Source organism: Carcharodon carcharias, chromosome 2 (assembly GCF_017639515.1).
Source record: "Carcharodon carcharias isolate sCarCar2 chromosome 2, sCarCar2.pri, whole genome shotgun sequence".
NCBI lineage: Eukaryota > Metazoa > Chordata > Chondrichthyes > Lamniformes > Lamnidae > Carcharodon > Carcharodon carcharias.
The window spans coordinates 2,265,191-2,280,325 of NC_054468.1; the positions used below are offsets into that span (position 1 = coordinate 2,265,191).

A 15,135-nucleotide genomic window follows, 5' to 3' on the forward strand; every position below is an offset into this window, starting at 1 on the left:
GGCATTAAGGAAACATGGTGTCGCCTGAGGATCAACATCACAAAATCACAGAATCAGAATCACAGTGCAGAAGAGGCCCTTTGGCCCATCGAGTCTGCACCGACACGTGAGAAACACCTGACCTACCTACCTAATCCCATTTACCAGCACTTGGTCCATAGCCTTGAATGTTATGACGTGCCAAGTGCTCATCCAGGTACTTTTTAAAGGATGTGAGGCAACCCGCCTCTACCACCCACCCAGGCAGTGCATTCCAGACCATCACCACTCTCTGCGTAAAAAGGTTTTCCTCACATCCCCCCCTAAACCTCCTGACCCTCACCTTGAACTTATGTCCCCTTGCGACTGACCCTTCAACTAAGGGGAACAGCTGCTCCCTATCCACCCTGTCCATGCCCCTCATAATCTGGTACACCTCGATCAGGTCGCCCCTCAGTTTTCTCCACTCCAACGAAAACAACCCAAGTCTATCCAACCTCTCTTCATAACTTAAATGTTTCATCCCAGGCAACATCCTGGTGAATCTCCTCTGCACCCTCTCCAGTGCAATCACATCCTTCCTATAATGTGGTGAACAGAACTGCACACAATACTCCAGCTGTGGCCTCACCAAGGTTCTATACAACTCCAACATGACCTGCCTACTTTTGTAATCTATGTCTTGATTGATAAAGGCAAGTGTAAGATATGCCTTTTTCACCACCCCACTAACATGCCCCTCCGCCTTCAGAGATCTATGGACACACGCCAAAGTCCCTTTGTTCCTCAGAACTTCCTAGTGTCATGCCGTTCATTCAATACTTTCTTGTCAAATTACTCCTTCCAAAGTGTATCACCTCACACTTTTCAGGGTTAAATTCCATCTGCCACTTATCTGCCCATTTGACCATCCCGTCTATATCTTCCTGTAGCCTAAGACAGTCAACCTCACTGTTAACCACCCGACCAATCTTTGTGTAATCCACAAACTTATGAATCCTACCCCCCACATAGTCATCTATGTCGTTTATATAAATGACAAATAAAAGGGGACTGAGTACAGATCCCTGTGGTACACCACTGGACACTGGCTTCCAATCACTAAAGCATCCTTCTGTCATCACCCTCTGTCTCCTACAACTAAGCCAATTTTGAATCCACCTTATCAAATTATCCTGTATCCCATGTGCCTTTGCCTTCTTTATAAGTCTCCCATGTGGGACCTTGTCAAAGACTTTGCTGAAATCCATATAACCTACATTAATTGCACTACCCTCATCTACACACTTGGTCACCGACTCAAAAAATTCAATCAAATTTGTTAGGCATGACCTCCCTCTGACAAAGCCATGCTCACTATCCCTGATCAAACCTTGCCTCTCCAAGTGGCGATAGAGTCTCCCCTTCAGAAATTTCTCCAATAGTTTCCCTACCACTGACGTGAGACTCACTGGCCTGAAGTTCCCTGGGTTATCTTGACAACTCTTCTTAAATAGCGGAACCACATTAGCTGTTCTCCACTCCTCTGGCATCTCCCCTGTGGCCAGAGAGGAATTAAAAATTTGGGTCAGAGCCCCTGCGATCTCCTCCCTTGCCTCCCTCAGCAGTCTGGGACACAAATCATCTGGACCTGGAGATTTGTCCAGTTTTAAGCCTGCCAACACCTCTAACACCTTGTCACTCCCTGTATCAATTTGCTTAAGAACCTCACAGTCTCTGTCCCCGAGTTCGATACCTTCATCCTCATTCTCTTGGGTGAAGACGGACATGAAGTATTCATTCAACACACTAGTGATGTCCTCTGGCTCCACCCATAGATTGCCCCCTTGGTCCCCAATGGGCCCTACTCTTTCCCTGGTTATCATCTTCCCATTGATATACTTATAGAATATCTTGGGGTTTTCCTTACTTTTACCAGCCAGAGCTTTCTCATATCCCCTCTTTGCTCTCCTAATTGCTTTCTTAAGCTCCACCCTACACTTTCTGTACTCCATTAATGCCTCCGCTGATTTGCTTCCCTTGTACCTACTAAAAGCCGCTCTTTTCCTTCTCATTGTAACCTGAATATCTCTGGTCATCCATGGTTCTCTGGGCTTGTTATTCCTTCCTAACACCCGAGAGGCAACATGTTGAGCCTGTACCCTCCCCATTTCCTTTTTGAACACCCCCCACAGTTCCTCTGTAGATTTCCCCACAAGTAACTGTTCCCAGTCTACCTTGGCCAGATGCTGCCTTATTTTTCTAAAATCCACACTCCCCCAGTCCAAAACAGTTTTTTGCAACTTATCGATTTCTTTGTCCATAACAAACTTAAACTGTACCATGTTGTGGTCGCTATCACTAAAATGCTCCCCCACCACCGCCTCAGCCACCTGTCCGGCTTCATTCCCCAGAATTAGGTCCAGCAATGCACCATCCCTTGTTGGACCCTCTACATATTGACTTAAAAAGTTCTTCTGTACACATTTCAAGAAATCCACTCCATCCAAGCCCTTAACACTATGTCTATCCCAATTAATGTTGGGAAAGTTGAAATCACCTAATATAATTACCTAAAACAAAAACAGAATTACCTGGAAAAACTCAGCAGGTCTGGCAGCATCGGCGGAGAAGAAAAGAGTTGACGTTTCGAGTCCTCATGACCCTTCGACAGAACTTGAGTTTGAGTCCAAGAAAGAGTTGAAATATAAGCTGGTTTAAGGTGTGTGTGTGGGGGGCGGAGAGATAGAGAGAGAGAGAGGTGGGGGTGTGGTTGTAGGGACAAACAAGCAGTGATAGAAGCAGATCATCAAAAGATGTCAACGACAATAGTACAATAGAACACATAGGTGTTAAAGTTAAAGTTGGTGATATTATCTAAACGAATGTACTAATTAAGAATGGATGGTAGGGCACTCAAGGTATAGCTCTAGTGGGGTTTTTTTTTATATAATGGAAATAGGTGGGAAAAGGAAAATCTTTATAATTTATTGGAAAAAAAAGGAAGGGGGAAACAGAAAGTGGGTGGGGATGGGGGAGGGAGCTCACGACCTAAAGTTGTTGAATTCAATATTCAGTCCGGAAGGCTGTAAAGTCCCTAGTCGGAAGATGAGGTGTTGTTCCTCCAGTTTGCATTGGGCTTCACTGGAACAATGCAGCAAGCCAAGGACAGACATGTGGGCAAGAGAGCAGGGTGGAGTGTTAAAATGGCAAGTGACAGGGAGGTTTGGGTCATTCTTGCGGACAGACCGCAGGTGTTCTGCAAAGCGGTCGCCCAGTTTACGTTTGGTCTCTCCAATATAATTACCTTATTGTTTTTACACACCTCCACAGTTGTGCACATATTCGCTCCTCAATTTCCCACTGACTATCTGGGGGTCTATAATAAACACCTAATAATGTGGTTGCCCCTTTTTTATTCCTGAGCTCTACCCACGAAGCTTCCTTCGATGCCCCCTCCAAGATATCATCTCTCCTTACTGCAGTAACTGACTCCTTAACTAGTAATGCAGTGCCTCCTCCTCTTTTACCCCCTCCCCTGTCTCACCTGAAGATTCTATATCCCAGAATGTTGAGCTGCAAATCCTGCCCTTCCCTCAACCACGTCTCAGTGATGGCTACTATATCACAATTGCACATGTCAATGCTCACACTTAACTCATCTGTTTTAGCTGTAATATTCCTGGCATTAAAGTAGAGGCCATCCAGCCTTGCCTTACTCCCTTGAAGCTTATTGCAGCTGTACTCCCTCTGACTTGATTGTTTTACTGTATTATGATGTTTCCCTATTCTGCTAACAATCTGTGTCTCCTCCCCCTGTCGAATTTGTTTAAACTCCTCCCAATAGCACTAGCAAACCCACCTGCAAGGATGTTAGTCCCGCTCTGGTTCAGATGTAGACTGTCCTACTTGTAGAGGTCATGTATCTTGGCGTGCATGCCTTTTAACCTCCCTAATTCATCCCTAAAAACCATGTTGTATTTCCTTAGAAGTTCTGGGATTCTGTCTGATTTTAGGTGAAATATCTCAGACCAGTCGAGTTTGACCTTCTGTAGCCAATCCAACCTTAAAGACTGGGTCCCTCTCCTTTCACTATTATAACAGGCAGTTGTATGTCTTGTTTGTAAGAGACTGGGACAGTGGTGATGCCTTTTATTTGAATAGATTTTCCTGTGTAAGTTCTTAATTTAGCAGTTGTTCGCTCCAAGTTTATTGGCTGTCTTCCTTTATTAAGGTACCTGAAAGTGTGTTCTCCTATCATTGTAGTTGAGACACCAGTATCCACTTCCATTGCCAGTCGTTTCTCATTCACTTGTTCTATCACTGTAATAGGTTCAGTCTTCACAGCAGTCACATTATATAAAGAGTAAGCGTCAGGCGCAGCAGCTTCAGCCTTTACTGTGCCTGTTACTTCTATCATGTCTGGTGCTGTTTTGCAGACTGCTTCAACTTTATCCAGCATTTGTGTAACCACATGACCCTCCTTATGACAGTAATGGCATTCTGCCTCTCTGAATTTACAGGTATCTGATCCGTGGTCACCTCCACATCTCTAGCAATTTTGTCTTGAAACCAATGATGAAATGTTTCTGTTAGGCATCATTGTGAGTTTGGTACATCTCTAAACAACGTGCTCAGAGATCATTTAGTGTGCAATGTGAATGAGGACACGATTCAGAAGAGATTATTGTCCAAAGCAAATTTGGATTTTAAGAAGGCGCTAAAGATAGCGCTGGCCATCGAAAGCGCAATAAGAGATTCAGAAGCCATACAGGGAGCGCAAAATGGCACCGACCTCCATGACGGGTGGGAAACTACAAGCAAAATGGATGCGAAAAAGCAAGACTCCGCCAAGAAGCGGGAAACAGCCCCATGCCAGCTAAAGAATAAAGAAAAATAACTTAGCAGCGAAATCGAAGAATAATTTTAATCAAGGTGGAAACAAACATTCTGTTAGTGGTTGGCAATAGAAAATAATCGAATGTTGTTGTCACAGAAATGGACAACGAGTATGATGAGACAATGCAAGGAAAGAATCATGCGGGCTTTTAAACAAAAGAAAAAAAACAATAAAATCTACAATGTAGAGCCTTAAACAACAAATTCTTGCTTAGCAATAACCTGCTCACTAACATCCAGTTTGGGTTCCGTCAGGGCCACTCAGCTCCTGACCTCATTACAGCCTTGGTTCAAACATGGACAAAGGAGCTAAACTCCCGAGGTGAGGTGAGAGTGACTGCCCTTGACATCAAGGCAGCATTTGACCGAGTGTGACATCAAGGAGCCCTAGCAAAACTGGAGTCAATGGGAATCAGGGGAAAATCTGGTTGGAGTCATACCCAGCACAAAGGAAGATGGTTGTGGTTGTTGGAGGTCGATCATCCCTGTTCTAGGACATCACTGCAGGAGTTCGTCAGGGTAGTGTCCTCGGCCCAACCATCTTCAGCTGCTTCATCAATGACTTTCCTTCCATCATAAGGTCAGAAGTGGGGATGTTCGCTGATGATTGAACAATGTTCAGCACCATTCGCGACTCCTCAGATACCAAAGCAGTCCATATCCAAATGCAGCAAGACCTGGACAATATCCAGGCTTGGGCTGACAAGTGGCAACTAACGTTCACACCGTACAAGTGTCAGTTAATGACCATCTCCAACAAGAGAGAATCCAACTATCACCCCTTGATGTTCAGTGACATTACCATCACTGAATCCCCCGCTATTAACATGTTGGAGGTTACCATTGACCAGAAGCTGAATTGGACTAGTCATATAAATACCGTGGCTACAAGAGCAGGTCAGAGGAGAGGAATTGTGCGATGAGTAACTCACCTCCTGACTCCCCAAAGCCTGTCCACCATCTACAAGGCACAAGTCAAGAGTGTGATGGAATACTCCCCACTTGCCTGGATGAGTGCAGCTCCCATGACACTCAAGAAGCTGGACACGGTCCAGGGCAAAGCAGTTTGCTTGATCGACACCACATCCACAAGCATTCACTTCCTCCACCACTGATGCATAGTAGCAGCAGTGTGTACCATCTACAAGCTGCACTGCAGGAATTCACCAAGGCTTCTTAGACAGTACCTTCCAAATCCACAACCACCACTATCTAGAAAGACAAGGACAGCAGATAGATGGGAACACCACCACCTGGAAGTTCTCCTCCAAGTCACTCACCATCCTGACTTGGAAATGCCACGACTGGCATAGTTGTGAGAGGAAATTTACCATGGGAGAGATGATATATGTGAAGAACTTTGGAGAAGGATCATAATGGTAACTGGGTGAAATAAGTGTAGTGACTGGACCTCTATCTTCCCACATGGAGGTGGAAGGCCGGATCATAGAGGCATGTGGATAATTTGAGGAATAGAAACAAATCACCAAGAATTGATTCCACCAGGGTTCACGACTAGGTCAGCATTTCCTGTCAAGAGAACTCAACCCAATACAGACTTGTCTGATGTTCCTCTAAGAATTGAAGATACAGATCTACAGGACCTCATCCAAGCACCTAATGTTCAGGCAACTCTGGAAAAGGAGGTTCCTGACAAAGCATCTGGGGTTGTGGAGCTGAGATTCCGCACAAGGAAACCACCAGAAAAGTAACTTACAGTGTAAATATTTTGCTGTCTTGAAAATTGTACTTGTAAATGTAAAATGTATTTCTGAGTAAAGGGGGAGGGATGTGGTAATTATGGTTTTGTTTTGTATGTAATATACCTTTAAGAATGCTGTTAAGGAAGATCACATGATCTTTAGTACCCAATAGGAGAATAGCGTGGGCTACCTCTAGTTAGTAGTATAGAGATGGAGTTTGAAGTGACAGCACATGTTCAGTTGCTGCTGAGTACCTTTGTAAATAAACTAAAAGTTTCCATCTAAAAAGTGTCCGCTGACCAACTCGATCAATAGTACCGACTCGGTCACCACTCACAACAGAGGTACAGAGTCAAAGTGGATTTTACTCTTGTTGCCAAATGAGAAGACTATGAAGCAGACTGGTTTTTATCAAGGAAACTTTATTAAAGAGACATTTTGAGTGCTTTTATGCTCAACCAGATCTCTCATTGGTAAAACCCCACTCCGCAGATTGCCCGTGCTGCTTGGAGCCCCCACAATATATCACATGATTCATGATTGACGCGAGGGAGTGACTATAAACCCAGTTACCACAGGAATCATCCTCCATATCCCACACAACAGGCTTGAGTGCCACCAACTACCCTTTAAGTTCCCCAGAGTCCAGTGGGGTTGATAGTTTCATCTGATTGATGTGGAACCATTTCACCCTGTTCGGGAAGTGGACAGCACAGATCAATTGGACTCGCCTTATCCACAATGTTCTTGTTCGGACCTTTTATAAAGGGGCTCAAACACTCCCATCCTTGCATAGTTTCACACCTTCACCTGGTCGCTAATGCACTGTCCTGCTGCTTTGAAAAAGGTTGGAACTTGTGATATCACCATATCCCTTTTTAAACAGGAGAACAAAGACATTGCTGTATCCTGCGGCCACTTTGAACTGGATTTTCTCTAACAAATCAAATACTTGAATCTCTCCCTTTAGACCTTTTTTGGTTTCAGACACTTGTGATATGCTTTTCCCTATAACTTACTCATATTTCCGAACGTTCTGCTGGGTTTTTTAAAATAATTCTTCCAATTGTTTCTAAATTCCAAGCTCTTCCTTTTAAATCGAAAAAACTAATACAGACAAACCAGTTCATTCAGTTTTTCCCCTGAACAAAGAAAGGCTTTTAAAACTTTTATCAAATTCCTTTTCCCTCCATGTCAAATCAATGGGTTCCCCCAAAAAACTTTTAATCCCTGTATAATGTCTTTAACCAGAAACAAACAGACACGGGATTAATTGTGAAAGCAAAAAACTGCGGATGCTGGAAATCCAAAACAAAACTACCTGGAAAAACTCAGCAGGTCTGAGTCATACGGACTCGAAACGTTAACTGTGTTCCTCTCCGCAGATGCTGTCAGACCTGCTGAGTTTTTCCAGGTATTTTTGTTTTTGTGCAGGATTAATCGCTATCACTTTCAACAAAACTACCCCTTTCTCACTTTCCTGAATTTGCATCAGGATTAAAATTTCCACATGAAAATATCCTGGAATCGTGTAACCATAACTCAGGTTCATGACTTGAAAAAGTTAATCACATTCTCTTTTGTTAGCTTTTGAAGTTTAAAGTGAAGAAACTATTGCCACAAAATCATAATTGTGGGAAGATAAACACTCAAACTTGAAGCACACAAAAACCTGTCTATTCCACACACGAGTAGAGAAAAATAGCATGTGCTCGAAAAAAAAATCACATTACTTGTCGTCCTTAAACTGCTGAAGTGTCTGTAATTAAAACTCAAAACAAAGTTAATAATTTAGCCTAAAACCAAAGGGAGCCTGTAATCTTTCACACAAAAGAAATCAGTACAAATCGCAGACTGCAATCTCTGCAAATACAGCCTCTTAAAGAGGCACCACACTAAAGTTTATATTTCCCCACAACTCTCCTTTTATCTGGGAGAAATGTAATAACAATAAAATCCCAACACTAATTGGTCCCCATGGATCCACAACTCAACTTTACATAATATTAAATTGACACACGTCACACTCAATAATCGCAACCATACTTTCATATATCCTAGAGATTTGAACTCTTATAATGAGCTATAAACTCAAAGTGCCAAAGAACACACTAACCTACACATACATTATTATCAGCAACTTCCTTTGCTTTGTCCGTTCTTGCAATATTTGTCTTAACATCTTAAAACTTAAGTAAGAACTCAAAAACAAACAGGTGAATTACTTTAGTGGTTTTGATTCCCTACTTTTTGATCCCCCTTCAACTGCTTTTAGTTTTTTATATACAGCAACCCGGGCCCCCTTTCTTGGGCTTCCCTATTCTGTCTGGCTGCTGGAGGCATGTATCCCACCTCATGGGCACCCACAGCTTGGGGGGCGGGTTGACACATCCTATTTGTCCTTAACGTCCAGTGTTACGGGTCTCAGCACACATACTCTTCCCTCCACACTTGCACCTGGTACTGTCAACACACTAACTCTCCGCCTTACTCAACCAGTGCTTCCTTTCCAGCTCAAATCTTTCACTGCTCTGTTTCATTAACCCTTTCACAACCACCTTGCAATCACTAAGCTTCTATCTCTCTCCTCAAATCTTTGCTGCCTCAGTCTCATGTTTCCAACTCTGCTGATGTGCCACCAGCCAGACTGCTGTTCTCGAGACTCGCTCACAAGGGGACCCCAGTGTCCACTCTACAGCTCTATTTCCCTCCAGGATGACATGTAGCCACCTCCGTTTTTAGAGGCAATTTTGTGGCCAAGCATTTCATGACATACCTGTCCAAAGTTCATTTTGTCATTTCTTTATCTTGTTATTTTCTTTACCTTCACATCTATCTATCCTCCTCCTCTTTCCTTTCCCTCTACTCCATCTCCAAGTTTTTCATGAACTGATTCATCGCTGCCTCTCTATCACTTGCTTTATTTTTCAGATCTTGCAATTGCTGCTGAAGTTTCTGCCTTTCAATCTCTTCCTTCACCTCTTGACGCTGGGTATGTCACAAGCCAGTTGGCCATTTCTAAGGTGGGTTTATATTTTGATCCATTCATCTACATTGCCACCTCTGTTAGAAGGGCATCCGCATCAAGGAATACTGTCATCTACCCCTCTTTAAGGAGTAACTTTCACCGCCATGTATTTTGCAACCTTCTCACTGTCCCTTGTTCTGCCATTTCCTTATCTTCAGACGCCCGGCTGCGAATGCTAAAATTCTGTAGCTCTGTCACCCCTTCACCCTGCTAACTTGCCAAATACTGAAGGATCTTGCCTTACTCCTGATATCAATGGCACATAACAAATATTTGTTCTCACAATTTGCTTTATTTATCCTATTCCCAAGCTACAGATATACTCACTATACTGGTAGTTGGGAACCCCGCATGCAAGAGTTCATCCCCAGGTGGGTGGTCAGCTGAACGAGTTCTTGTCACGTGTTCAGTGAGTGACCAGGCCTCCCTCTTCATAACTGCAGTTTCTGTTGTCTTTGAGTGCATAATTTCATAGTTTGGCTTTGTCTCAACAGCTCGGATCTGTCTCCACTAAGATGTCATTATTTAGCTGACAAAGTTAACACTGCTGAAAGTTCAGCCTCTCCACCTGCTAAAATCTTTTTGGAAACATATCTCTCCAGCCGAGCTTCACTAATTTTCCAGCAGAGGCTCCCAATCTGCCTCAGAGCTTTGGGATCATTTATTAAGGTGTTAAAGAAAATGCAGATATTGTTATAAAATAACTATTGATTTTTTTCAATTAAATTCTTGTATTGTTGAAATGATTAATATTTTTCAGGTTTCAAGGAGGAATAGTGTGGCCTGGGATCAGTGCATTTCAACCAAAGATGGAGAACACAGGTATGCATAATGATTATTTTTAAATGGAACAGGACTAATTTGACAGCTCTTTCAAACAGCTAGCATATGCATGAAGGACTGAATTGTCTCGTCTGCTGGATGATTCTAGATGGGGTTGTTCACTAAAGATCAAACTTTTCATGTACATTATCAACATTGGCCTTGTGATTAAACAGTGAGTAAATTATATAGACAAGTTTTGAATCACTGAGTCATGTAGAATAATCTCTGCATTCTATCCAAGGCTTCAACACCCTTCCTGAGGTCTAACCAGTGTTTTATAAATGTTTTCCAACTTCCTTGCTTTTGTACTCTATGCCCCTGTTAACAAAAGCCAGTGTACCTTACTATCTGCTTTCTTAGCTTGTCCTGCCACCTTTACAAACTTTGGGTACATGAACCTTGGGTCTCTTTGTTCCAAAAAGCACTTGAAAATTGTACCATTTAGTTCATGTAGCCTCTTCTCAGTCTCCTTCCCAAAATGAATCACTTCACACTTCTCTGTGTAAAGTTGCATTTTTAAAATTCTTTCACTGTACATGGCTGGCTAGGTGAACATTTTTATTGCTCATCTCCAATTGCCCTTGAGAAAGTGGCAGTGAGCTGCCTTCTTGAACTGTTGCAGTCCATGTGGTTTAGGTACACCCACAGTGCTGTTAGGGAGGGAGTTCCAGGATTTTGACCCAGTGACAGTGAAGGAACGGTGATATATTTCCAAGTCAGGATGTGAGTGATTTGGAGGGGAACTTCCAGGTGGTGGTGTTCCCATCAAGTGCTGCCCTTGTTCTTCTAGGTGGTAGAAGTCACGGGTTTGGAAGATACCATGTGTGTGCCTATTTCACTTGTCTGGCTAGCCTCTCTGAAATTTGTTTCTGCCCTCCTCACTATTTACAACATTTGAATTTTGTATCAAGTGCAAAGTTTGAAATAAAAACAGAAAATGCTGGTCAAATTCACGAAAGCATTGGCAGCATTTGTGGAGAGAGAAAGAGTTAATGTTTTGAGTCCATATGACTCTTCAGAGTTAAAGAGCCAGACAAGTGAAATAGGCACACACATGGGCACATGACACCTTCCAAACCCACAACTTCTACTACTTGGTTTTTATTTCAGATTTCTAGTATCCACAGTATTTTGCTCTTAGCAAACTTTGAAATGATGTCCTGAGATCAAAAAGAAAGTCTTCCATTTCTCCAGCACTTTTCACAACCTCAGGACGTCCCTAAGAGCTTCACAGCCAATAAAGTCCTTTTGAAATGCAGTGACTGTTGTAATGTCAAACTCAGCAGCCAACCTGTGCATAGGAAGATCACACAAACAGCAATATGAAAATGACCCAAGATCCCTTGAGGGATAATCATGATGGGGTCTTGATTTAGCAACTAATGTGAGGAGGATGCTAAGAGGCTTCAAGGGGATTTAGATAGGCTAAGTGAGTGGGCAAGAACATGACAGATGGAATATAATGTGGGGGTGGGGGGGAAAAACTTTGGGCAGAAATGCAGAGTATATTTTAAATGGGGGGAGGTTGGGAAGTGCTAATGTCCAAAGGAATATCGGTGATTTTGTTAATGACTCACTGGAAGCTAACATGCAGGTGCTGCAAGCAATTAGGAAGGCAAATGCTATGTTGGCCTTTATTGCAAGAGGACTTGAGTATAGGAATAAAGATGTCTTGATCTTCGAGTGATCATTGTATCGTAGGCTTAGAAAGTAATGGAGAAGAGCAAGGAACAAAGTGCTTTAGTGAGATTGCACATGAAGTAGTGTGTACAGTTGTGGTCTCTTTACCTAAGGAACAATGTAGAAAAAGTGCAAGAAAGGTTCACCAGACTGAGTCCCGGATTGTCCTAGCAGGAGGGATTGTGGAGACTGGGCCTATATTCTCTAGAGTTTTGAAGAATGAGAAGTGATCTCATTGAAACTTACAAAATACTTGCAGGATCTGACAGGAAGGACACAGTCTCAAAATAAAGTGGAGGCCATTTAGGATTGAGGTGAGGAGAAATGTCTTAACTAAGGAAGGTGAATCTTTTGGAATTCTTAACCCCATGGGGCTGTGGAGGCTCAGTCATGGAATATGTTCAAGACCGAAGTCGATTGATTTCTAGATATTAAAGACATCAAAGGGGTGTGGGGATAGAAGATCAGCCATGATCTAGTTTAATGGCGGAGCAAGCTCAAGTGACCGAATGGCTTACTCCTCCTATTTCCTCTGTTTCTATCTCATTTGAAAGACTGCATATGTGTCATGTGCAACAGTCCAACAGTAGTGCACCCCAATCATCATCCTAGACTCTTGTGCTCAAGTCTCTTTAATGAGACTTGAACTGACAGCCTTCTGATTAAGGCGGGAGTGGTACAACATCCTGAGTTCAGCTAATAAATGTGGAGGAACACTTGGTTAAGAGTGATCATTGTATCCTAGGCTTAGATGGTAATGGAGAAGAGCAAGGAACAATCTAAAGTAGAAATCCTCAATTGGAAGAGGTCTAACTTCAGTGATATGAGAGGGGATCTGGGCAGGGTAAAACAGAACCAAAGGAAGACAGAAAAACTGTATTGGAATAACAAATGATCTTTAACGAGAAGATGCTTCAGGTACATTTCCTATAGGAGAGAAAGACAGGGGAATCAAAGCCAGGGTTCCTTGGATAACAAGGGTAATAGAGAATATGATTAAACCAAAAAATAGGATATATGATGCATGTCGGATAAATTCTTCAAATGAGAAAAAAGTCAATTGAAAGGCTAAGTGAATCAGAAAATAAGCCTGGCAGAGAGAGAATTTAAGAATAGAATAGTTGTTAATGTAAAAGGGAACCGAAAAAGTAAGTGTGTAATAAGAGACAAGGAGAGTTCTATTAGGGACAAAGAAGGTGATACATGCTTTGAGGCCCAGGGCATATAAGTATTATCTGTTTTTACTAAAGATGCTGACAAAATATCAGTCAAAGCGGCGATGGCAGAGGTCACTGAATCCCCTGCTATCAACATCCAGGGAGTTGCCTTTGACCAGAAACTGAACTGGACTAGCCGTATAAATACTGTGGCTTCAAGAGCAGGTCAGAGGTTGGAAATCCTGAGGTAAGTAACTCACCTCCTGATTCCCAAAAGCCTGCTCCCTTTCTACAAGGCACAAGCCAGGAGTGTGATGGAATACTCCCCACTTGCCTGGATGAGTGCAACTCCCACAACACTCAAGAAGCTTGACACCATCCAGGTCAAAGCAGTCGGCTTGGATCTGAACCCATCTTAAACATGCACTCTCTCCACCACTGATGCACATTTGGAGCACTCTGCACCATATACAAGGTGCATCACCAAGGCTTCTTTGACAGCACCTTCCAAACCTCTACTACCTAAAAGGACAAGGGCAGCAGATGCATGGGAACAACACCACCTGGAGGTTCCCCGCTAAGTCATTCACCATCCTGACTTGGAAATATATCGCCGTTCCTTCACTGTCGCTGAGTCAAAATCCTGGAGCTCCCTCCCTAACAGCACTGTGGGTGTACCTACACCATAGGGACTGCAGCGGTTCAAGAAGGCAGCTCACCACCACCTCCTCAAGGGCAATGGGGGAAGGGCAATAAATGCTAGATAGTGACACCCAGATCCCCTGAAAGAATTAAAACGGTAATAGATAGGGTGAAAATAGATAGGATTCACAGGAAAGGCTCTTTGTGCTAAAAGTTGATAAATCGACTCGTCTGAAGGGCTTGTATCCCAGGTTGCTAAAGGAAGTGGGGGTGGCAATAGTGGAAGAGCTTGCTATAATCTTCCTAGATACAGGTGAGGCACCAAAGCATTGAAAAGTGGCAAATGAGACACCTGTATTCAAGAAATGGTTTATGGAATTCCTATTATCTACAGGCTGGTCAGTTTATCATCTATGGTGGGTAAGGTTGTAGAAACAAAAATTGGGAAAAAATCAGCAACCACATGGAGAGGTTTGGGTTAACTAAGGAGAGCCAGCATGGATTTGTAAAATGCAGATTGTACTTCACTAATCCGATAGAATTTTTTGTGGGAGTGAAGCGTGAAGATTGATGGAAGGGAATACAGTCAATGTTGTCTGAATGGATGTTAAGAAAGCACTTGGCAAATTATGAAATAAAGAATACGAGAATGGCCCCTGGGATGAGAAACTTGAATTATGAAGATAGATTGGAGAAGGTAGGGCTGTTTTGGAGAAGAGAAGGCTGAGAGGAGATTTGATAGAGGTATTCAAAATCATGAGGGGCCTGAATAGAGAAGATGGGAGAAACTGTTCCCACTTGTGAAAGAATCAAGAACAAGAGGGCACAGATTTAGGGTAATTTTCAAAAGATGTAAAAGCGTCATGAGAAAAAGCTTTTCCAGTGGTTAAGGTCTGGAATGCACTGTCTGAGAGTGTGATGGAGGCAGGCTTAATTTAGACTTTCAAAAGGGAATGAAATTGTTACCTGAAAAAGGACAATGCATAGAGTTATGGGAAGAAGACATGAGAGTGGCTTAAAGTGAATTGCTCATTCAGAGTCAGTGCAGACACGATGGGCTGAATGGACTCGTGTAATGTAACAATTCTATGATTGTGTGATGAAAAACTTACTTATCGGAGTGAGAGAAAAGTTCCATAGTTCAGGAATCAATTCTTACTGCATACTAAATGGGAAAGGAGGGTTAGCGTCCAGGATTTTCCATGCCCACCGGCGTCGGGCATGTTCAGTGGCATGAGTGGAC

General features: G+C 42.9%; 2 protein-coding genes across 7 annotated transcripts in view; both read left to right on the forward strand.

The window, feature by feature from the left end:
- Positions 1–6,569, forward strand: part of LOC121270382 (leucine-rich repeat-containing protein 34-like) — an 85,922-nt gene extending 79,353 nt beyond the window's left edge. The window contains exon 10 of the mRNA XM_041175690.1: positions 6,364–6,569. Coding sequence (XP_041031624.1) covers positions 6,364–6,569 — 206 coding nt within the window. The remainder of the gene's footprint in view (positions 1–6,363) is intronic.
- lrrc31 (leucine rich repeat containing 31) overlaps positions 1–15,135 on the forward strand; it is a 119,368-nt gene that overhangs the window by 17,851 nt on the left and 86,382 nt on the right. For 4 of the 6 annotated variants that reach the window (XM_041209430.1, XM_041209467.1, XM_041209450.1 and 1 more), the window contains exon 2: positions 10,349–10,410. In XM_041209430.1, the coding sequence (XP_041065364.1) occupies positions 10,398–10,410 (13 nt within the window). In that variant the 5' untranslated portion in view covers positions 10,349–10,397. Of the gene's footprint in view, positions 1–6,251; positions 6,578–10,348; positions 10,411–15,135 lie in introns of those variants that run through there. The other 2 variants (XM_041209458.1, XM_041209475.1) reach the window with 2 other exon arrangements.